We start from the raw sequence: 8,448 nt of genomic DNA, 5'->3' as shown, positions 1-8,448 counted from the left end.
TAATTTTAATATTTTAAGATGCTGCAGAGAAAAGATTCTTGTTTACTCTTGATCTCCTGTGCTTTTTTTTTTTTTAAAAAAAAAAAAAACTTGTGTTTTTTTTCTTGGGGAGGGTAAAGAAAGATTTCTGTTCTCTCATCTCATACATGGGCAGTTCTTCACAATTTTATTTTAAAAATCAATCAGTTGAGGGAGGTGTAGGAATGGGTATTGTCTCTATACAGGGTAGGTCCTTCACACTTTTAATTAAAAAAAAAAAAAACCTGATTTGGGGGGAGGTTGCAGAGAAGGACAGAAAAAAAATCCTCTTCAAATTTTCCCAACTCACAAGGAGGCACTTCCTCAAAATTTATTTTTAAAATACATCTTACTTTCTTAGGGTGTGGGATAGAAATATTCCTGTTCACCTCAAATTTACATAGGGTTAGTTCCTTGATGTTTTCTTTTCTAAATGAACCTGATTGGGGGGATATGGGAGGGGGCTACCACTCTTAATCTCTAATCCATTTTTTCTTGACATACAGCCCATTCGTCAAACTTTTATTTTTAAAATAAATCGGAATTTTAAAAAAATTGGCAGGGATAGATAGAATATTCTCTTCATACCGTATTTCACATAAAAGCAGTTCCTCAAATATTTATTTTAAAAATCAGTCTGAAGGGGGGGGCTAGGGTCTCTTTAATCTTCTTGTCTTACCAGTTTTTCACATTTTTATTTTCAAATTATATTGGATTTTTTTGAAGGGGTGGCAGGGACAATAGGAACATTCTCATTAACCTTCCTGTTTTTCCATAAGGCCGGTTCCTCAAACTTTTATTTAAAAATCAGTCTGCTTTTTTGGGGGTGGGGGGAAGAGTTCCCATTAACCCTTTGTGTCCCACCAAGAGCCGGCTCTCCAAACTTTTTTCTGAACGTGAAAATGACATTTCCAAGGGGCTGGAGTACGGAGGGGGGAGTGGGGGGCAGAAGGGACCCGGGGGGGCGAGCGTGGGGGGCGCGCTGGGGGCAGGGCGCGGCGCGGGAAAGTTTGGGAGGCGGGTGCGCCGCGGCCCGGGGGGGTCCGGGGGGCCCGGGGGGCCGGCGGACAGGCGGGAGCGGCGCGCCCCGGGGCCAGCCGGCTTTGTGTGCTGCGCGGAGGCCGGCGGCGAGGAGGCCGAGGCCGAGGCCGGGAGCTCGCGGGCCGCGCGGCGAGGCCGGCCCGGGGGCGGGCAGGGCGGCGGGGGGCAGCAGCCACCCCGCTAGGGGCAGCTCGGCGGCGGCGGCGGCAGCCGGGCCGGGCCGGGGGGTGGGGGGCGAGGGCCGGGCGCCCCCCCCCGCGCGCCCCCGCCCCCCCACCCCGGCCTGAGCGGGGCGGGCGGAGGAGGGAGCGGCGGCGGCGGCGGCGGCGGTGGCAGCGGCGGCATTGTGCGCGCACCAGCAGCCCGGCCCGGGAGGAGCAGGACGCGCCGGGGCCGCCTCCTCCCGCACGGACCCATGAACCAGCCGGGCGGCGCGGCGGCTCCGCAGGTACGACGAGGGGCCGGGGGCATGCACCGTGCGGGGGGCCCCGGGGGGCCGGGGCCCGGGGCGCTGCGCCACTTCATTGCAAGATTTGCAAAATGCAAACTGCCTGGGCACGTTTGCGGGCTTTTTGTGGGTACAAACGGGAGGGTTGAGGTCTGGGGAGCGCCCCCCAGGGCGCTGCGGGATGTGAGGACAGTGGGGGTGGCGAGGGGTCTTTTCGGGCCCCCACCCAGTGCCCCCTCTAGCCCTGGGCTCGGACCGGAGCCCAGAAAACAAAGCGGCGAGAGAGCAGAGCAGCCATTTCAGTTTGGACAATTCACGTTTTGCAAAAATGCAACCCCTTCCAGCTCTCCCCCTCCCCCCCAAATTTGCAATTTTCTCTGACCGTTTCTGAGCTTGGGGTTCTCAGTGATCCCCGGGAGGTCGTTTCTTCCAGGACCCCTATCTTTGCAACAATCTTTTTTTTTTTTAGGCCATATTTCCCTTTCTCAATTTTTTTTTTCTAATTTTTCTTCAAACGATAGTTTTTTTCCCATTAAAACGACGCCACCTAGAGGATACTATTTTGTAAATAAAAAAAATTAAAATTGAAAAAAATAATTTTTATTTCTTATTTTTGAAAAGTTTGCACTATAGGGGAGTGGAGGAGACAGGGATTAATTTTTTTTTTTCTTTCTTGGGGCAAAAATTTCCACTTTGCGCTTTCCAGGAGCGTGGAGACAATTTTTATTTTTGAAGCCAAATCCAGATAATATGTAAATGGAATTAAGCTGGAATTTGAATGAATTCAGTTTTTGGAGGAGAGAAAGCCAAAAGCTTCCTAAAGCAAAGTCAGTTTGTCTGCCCAACTCATTTTAGTTTGAGAAAAAAACTAATTGGAATGAGAAAAGGAGGGAAATTGGTGAGTTTAGGGAAAACTGGGAAAATTGGCTTTATGAAGCAATTAGAAATTGTACTTCATTGTAATTTGGAACTTGTTTAGCTCAGCGGGCAAAAAAAGACTAATTTCATCATTTGGCAATATTTAAAGTTTTTCTGTTTCCAAGAAGGAAGGATTTAAAGAGAAAATACACCCTAAAATGTTGGCTTTGGACACACCCAGAAATTGTAGTTTTAAAAAAATTTTGCGTTTGCATTTTACTGCATTTAAATCTCAAGATTCTAAAGAAAAACAGAAACTGGAAAAGTTGGCGTGAAATCCTGTCTTTTTTTCCTGCATTTGTTGGGTTTTGTGGGTTTTTTTTTGTTTTGATGGAATAATTAAGATTGTTTTCTGATTTTGTTTCCTGAAAGGTCTAGGCATTAGGCATTTCTTTTTTGTTGTTGTTTTAGCCAGAAAATTCAGGATCCTTTTTTGAACAATATTCAGTGGAAAAAATGTAAATTCATTATGTTATATGAATTGAGTAGCCTACAGATTTGTAGGAGAGACCGCCATTAAAATAAGATATGCATAATTAACATTATTATGAAAAAACTAACAGTGGATTCACAGAAGCTCATTTTTTATGACATGCAACTGAATCAGTTGATGAAGACAAGGGTTGAGGAAACCTTGGTAGGAAGAAAATTTTCCCTTTTCTATGCTTGCTCACTCTTCCAATTTGAAAATTTTATTATTTTTAAAAAATCCTATGGATTCAGGCCTCTTTGATTGTGATGTGGGGTTGAAAATATATTAACATTGGTTATTTTTCAAAAATTTGATTACTTTCAAAGGGGAGAAATCCATTAGTCTTGATGATTTTGTGGTCTGTGACAAAAAAAACCCCACAAATTTTACTGACTTAAGAAAGAAAAAGAGAGAAGATCAGAGGGGAGGTGAAAATTGTCATTCTTATTTGTCTTCCCTGGTAGAAGATTTAGTTTGCTGAAGAAATGGGGTAAAATGTTAACTCAGCTGAATTCTAGCAGGGAAATTTAATTTTTTTAAAGGAAAAAAATAATCAAAACACAAACAAAAGGCAAATCCAAAGGTACTTGTCTCTGGAACATGAAAGCATATCTACAAACAGTATTCCATTTGGAGCGTTTTGGCTTTAAAATGAAGCAAATGAAGGTGAAACAAATTTTTTTTTTTTTTAAGAAGATGAACATTGAATGGAGTGAAATTTGAAAGATACAAATAAGGTACCCACTTAAAGTTGAAGGGTTATTTGTGATAAATCAGTATTTGGTCTGATTGAACTTGGTGGGGATTTTGAGCCAAGAAAAAAAAAAGTTCTAATTTTTCTGTCCAAAAGAAGGGGGGATACAATTAATGTTTGCTGGGCGGGATTCTGGGTGGGGTGATGGTGGGGGGCACAGGTATGAAGGCGGTACCTCTTTCACCAGCCAGTCTTAGAAGATCTGGTGGCCCCACTTCATGGATTCCCACCTTGTTTTGTAGAAATTTGGATTTCGAAGAGGATGAGGTTCTACATTTCCCATCATCACCATTGCATTTGGGAGATTTTATTTTTTTAGTAACAAAATCCTTCAGGGCCTGACTGGCCATATTCTGACATATTTGGAGTGAGCTTTTTTTTTTTTTCCTTTTAAGTAGCATAATTAAAAAAAAATTTTTTTCTGTTGAGTTATTTAGGCCAAGGCCTAGGACGGTCAAAGAATTTATAATTTCCAAGGGGTTCTGAGGCCTCATGGGACAGAAGGTCTGAGTTGAGGAGACTGATGACGGAGGGCTGTGTCCTGGGCTGGGAAGGGTTGGGCAGAAGTCAGGGTTGTAGATAACAGGTTATTTTTGGTGCAAGGAATACAAATATTGCATCCAGTCCCTTTGTGTGTCCTGAATCTCCTGACCCAAAACTCAGATTCCTTCATTCTGCTCAAATTTTGTTGTGTTGACTCTGGTTTAAAGAGATCCCCTGGCCAGAAATGGAAAATTGTTTCTGTTGTGTAGACTTTTTTTTTTTTTTTTTTTAAATTGGTTATTCTGATCATGTTTGTTGTAAAGGAAATAGAAGTGCATGATGGTCTTGCTGGGGGCGGGGTCAGTTTTCTTTTGTTTCTATTGGCGTCCCTCTGGATTGAGATCTGACCTGGGCCTTGCCTCTCTCACCCCCTATTTTAGATGGAAGAGTGACCAAAAATGGATATATGAGCTAATTTTTACTCCTTGGAGTCTGCTCAACACACTCTCTTATAATATCGGGTAAAAATTCTGGCAAATTGGACTTGAGGGGTGGTAATTTGATGATGGGCTGAGTTATTTTGGTGAAAGATCATTTACACCCTGTTTCACAGTGGAGACTCTTATTACTTAATGTTTTGCTTTTCTGTGTGAGTTTTTTTTTTTTTTTTTCTAATAAGGTTTGAAATTTCAAGGGCCTGCTTTATAGCTTGACTTCGGACCAAAGCTAGGAAAAAGGGTTTGCTTATACTTTTGGCCCCACACAGAGGTGAACTTGAACAAGGGCTCTTACTTTTGCAGAACGAAAACAACAAAGATGGCTGGTAGTGTAAGGCCGACCTCTCCCTGGTCCTAGAAAATAAATAGCCACTGGTTTCATTTGAGCAACAGAGTTTTAAAACTCCTCCAGCATCAGACACAATTTTTTCCCACCTTTAGCTTGCTTCTTGGGGTGTTGCTTCCTCTGAAATCAGAATCCTCACATCTTCTCCTTGGTGGGGTGTTCAGAACTTCCTTGCTATATTTCACTGGATGTATAGCTTGATTTTTCATGGTCATGATGAAGTTTTGGATTTTTTCCATGTTCTGGTAATTTTTCATGTCGGTTTTGTCTGCTCCCTTGGTGATACAAAGTGAGGTGGCTTCTGGGCTCGTGGGAGTTCTAGCTCTCCCAGGGTCTTGCTGTGTGACCTTGGGCAGATCACTTTTTCCTTCTGAGCCTCAGTTTTTGCATTTGTTAAATGAGAACTTTGGATCAGATCAAGGATGACAACAGAAAGGTTTCATCTCTGTTTCTAACTTCCCGTGATTGGTTGTAAGCCGCTTTGATCACTGTGTTGAGAAGGATTCTGAGGCCACATCCAGACTCCCATATTCTAGAGAGAGGAGGGCAGCGATTTTATAGTGGGGTGTCGGTCTCTCATTTACCGTACCTGAACTAAACTGCAGATCACAACTCATTAGTGCTTGTCCAATCAATTCAGTGGATCACAGTCAGCATTAAAAAAAAAAAAAAGAAAAAAAAAAGAAAAAAAAAGAATAGGTTAGAACAGAAGGGAACAAAAAATACCAGCATCACAGCATGGGGTAAAGGTAAATATTATCTCATGAAGCTTTTGCTTTGTTTATATTTATGTGTGCATGTGCATGGTATAAAATGCATTTCCTACTGGGGTCAGAGTCAAAAGAGTTTGAAAAAAACTAAACCAGGTGATCCACCATGATGTACTGTAAAGTACATTGCACTTGATTGTGTACATATTTTTTGCTCTTTGATTATCCCAGTTGATGTTTTTGCAGACCTTGTGGGGTAGGTGTCCCGTGCCACATGTTTTTGTCCCCTGATTGAGCTCGTTTCAAGGGCCACCTGCAAAGTAGTGTCAGCTGCTAGGAAGGTCAGGTGCACACCCCAGCTTGTGGGCCTTGGTTGAGAATTTTTGTCAGGGCCTCTTGCTGGAAAGATTTAAAGTAGTGTGGGATCCTTGGGTTGATGGGAGGGATAGCAGTCATAGTTCCTTTTATTCTCCGTTTTCCTTCAGACTGCCAGAGAATTTTTTCTTGAGTAAGGGAGTCTATGTTTGTGCTGTTTACATTTAACCATACTCCATGTGAGTGCCTGTATTTGTGTGTGCATGCACTTCCCAAGAACTCTAGACGCACTATCTCGGTCTCTTCATTTTTAGATGTGCCAAATTGGTGCTGTCTGATAGAAATATAACATGTCCGCAAATGCGAGCCACATGTATAATTTTTAAATTTTTTAGTAGCACATTCAAAAAATGAAAAAAAAAACAAGAGGTGAAATTAATTTTAGTAATATGGTTTATTTAACGTGGTATATCTACAAAAACTCTCATTTCAACATATAATCATATGAAAAATTATCCATGTGATATTTTATGTTCTTTTTTTTTGGATTTAAGTCTTTGAAATCCAATGTGCATGTCACTCTACGGCACGTCTCAGTTTGGACCGGCCACATTTCGAGGGCTCAGTAGCCACCTGGTGGCTCCCAGATTGGACAGCACAGGGCCAGACCCGTCCATCTGGTCCTCTTTACTGGTCTCCGGAGGTTAGGGACATCTCTCGGTTTGTTGGTGGAGCGTCCTTCCTGAGCACCCTCTGCTGCTGTGTTCCGAGGCATTTCAGCATATAGTGGTGATGAGTTCCATCGGTTTAGTCTCTCCTGGCTAATAAAGTCCATGCCTCCCTTTTATTTGTCCAATCTTCCAGGGTCAGGCCAATAATCTGTAGTTAAAAATGGGAAATGGAGGCCAGAAACTCTGGGGTGATATGTCCCACCATGTGTGTGGCTCCAGTTGAGAAATGCAAGTGAGGGAAGCGGTCACTGTGGCTGGGTTTTAGATGAAGTGTTGCTTGAATGAAGACAGAAGGCAGCTAGGACCTCCTCCTCCCCCCGAGGGGACGGAGGAGATTGGGGGCAAAGACTGTCTGTCAGTGAAATTCATTTCTGAACTGAACTTGGAACCACCAGGAGATTTCCCCAGGAGAGGCTTAGATCAGGTGTGTACAAGTTTTCTGACATCCACCCTGTTTGCAAAGGGGAAAGCTGGGTTTGGGGTCAGTTAGCCCAGAGTTGGCAACCTGACCTCATCTCATGGCTGGCTTTGTGTTTCTTTGGGAAAGTCACTTCTTGTTTTGGAGCCACAGTTTCTGCTTCTGGAAAAATGGAGCTAATGATCCTGACCCTGAAGGGTTGTTTTGTGGTTAAATGAAGCAGCTTGTGTGGAAACACCGGCCAGTCTGTGGTCCTTAGAAGGTGGTCAATACGTTAGTTGATTCTTGACCCAGTGGCTCTCCATTTTGGTGAGACTGAGTCCTACTGGCAGGAATTTTGCTAGTTCTGGAAACTTGGTGGTTTATCTTTAGTGGGCAGAGTTAGGCAACAACAGTAAATGTACACTTTTTTGGTTGTTGCTTTGAAACAGTTTGGGATGAGATTCTGCTTAGGACCTTTCTTGTCAACATGTTCTCAGGTGCTTTCATTCCAGGGATGCTCTAGCTCCTCGGAATATTTCTGGATTGGTTTTGGAGCCTGTGGCACAGTCTTAAAGGGATAAATCTTAATCCCTTTGAGCATCTACTCATGCCTGCCTTATTCATTTCTGCTCTTTGAGAACCTAGAGCCCCCCCCTTAAGATCTGCTGCACTCTCCTCTCTGGAACCCTCGGGAACCTCCTCAGGTAGAGTTAATCTCCCCCCTGCCCCATGGGACTTCTTAAACCTATGAACCCACATGAGAGTTGGTTGTGCCATTTCTGTTTCTCCAGCTAACTTGTGAGTTACTTGAGGGTAGCAATCATAGGTTATTCATTTTAGGGTTTGGCACAGAGGAGCAGCTCAATAAATATTTGATGACTTAATTTGATTTTGGAAATAGCTCACATCATTTGAATTTGAGTCGAGCAAAGAGTGGATGACCAATTTGGGTTTGGCCATTTGGTCGAAACCTGTTTTGTTAGGGAACCATAAGCATATTTTCTTAGAGCTGACCTCAAAGCCCATGGCTCCCCTAAAATAATAAGTCCAGGGGGACTCCTCAGAAGGGGATTATGCTCCTTTGACTCTGCACACATCTTGGGAATTTTTGAAAAATTTCCTTGGATCACTTTTACTCCCATCCCCCTTGCTCCTGTTGTATTTTAAAATGGGGTGGGGGGTCATCTCAGGTCATCAGCCAGATGGCTGATTTGCAGATATGGTGAAGGGCACAGCGTTTCTAGGGAGGTGGAAGTAGGGGAGGTTGAGGTTGGAAGGGGCCAGCTATTGCCCCGTGTTTCTGCTAAGAGCCGGT

At 43.6% G+C, this 8,448-nt stretch overlaps 1 protein-coding gene across 15 annotated transcripts in view; it reads left to right on the top strand.

The window, feature by feature from the left end:
• Positions 1-1,386: 1,386 nt before the first annotated feature.
• Positions 1,387-8,448, top strand: part of ZNF618 (zinc finger protein 618) — a 180,790-nt gene continuing 173,728 nt past the window's right edge. For all 15 annotated transcript variants that reach the window (XM_037851090.1, XM_037851087.1, XM_037851086.1 and 12 more), the window contains exon 1: positions 1,387-1,507. In XM_037851090.1, the coding sequence (XP_037707018.1) occupies positions 1,475-1,507 (33 nt within the window). In that variant the 5' untranslated portion in view covers positions 1,387-1,474. The remainder of the gene's footprint in view (positions 1,508-8,448) is intronic.

The sequence above is a fragment of the Choloepus didactylus genome, chromosome 10 (genome assembly GCF_015220235.1).
Source record: "Choloepus didactylus isolate mChoDid1 chromosome 10, mChoDid1.pri, whole genome shotgun sequence".
NCBI lineage: Eukaryota > Metazoa > Chordata > Mammalia > Pilosa > Megalonychidae > Choloepus > Choloepus didactylus.
Note: the sequence above shows the minus strand (reverse complement) of the source record. Positions and strands in the feature narration are given on the sequence as shown.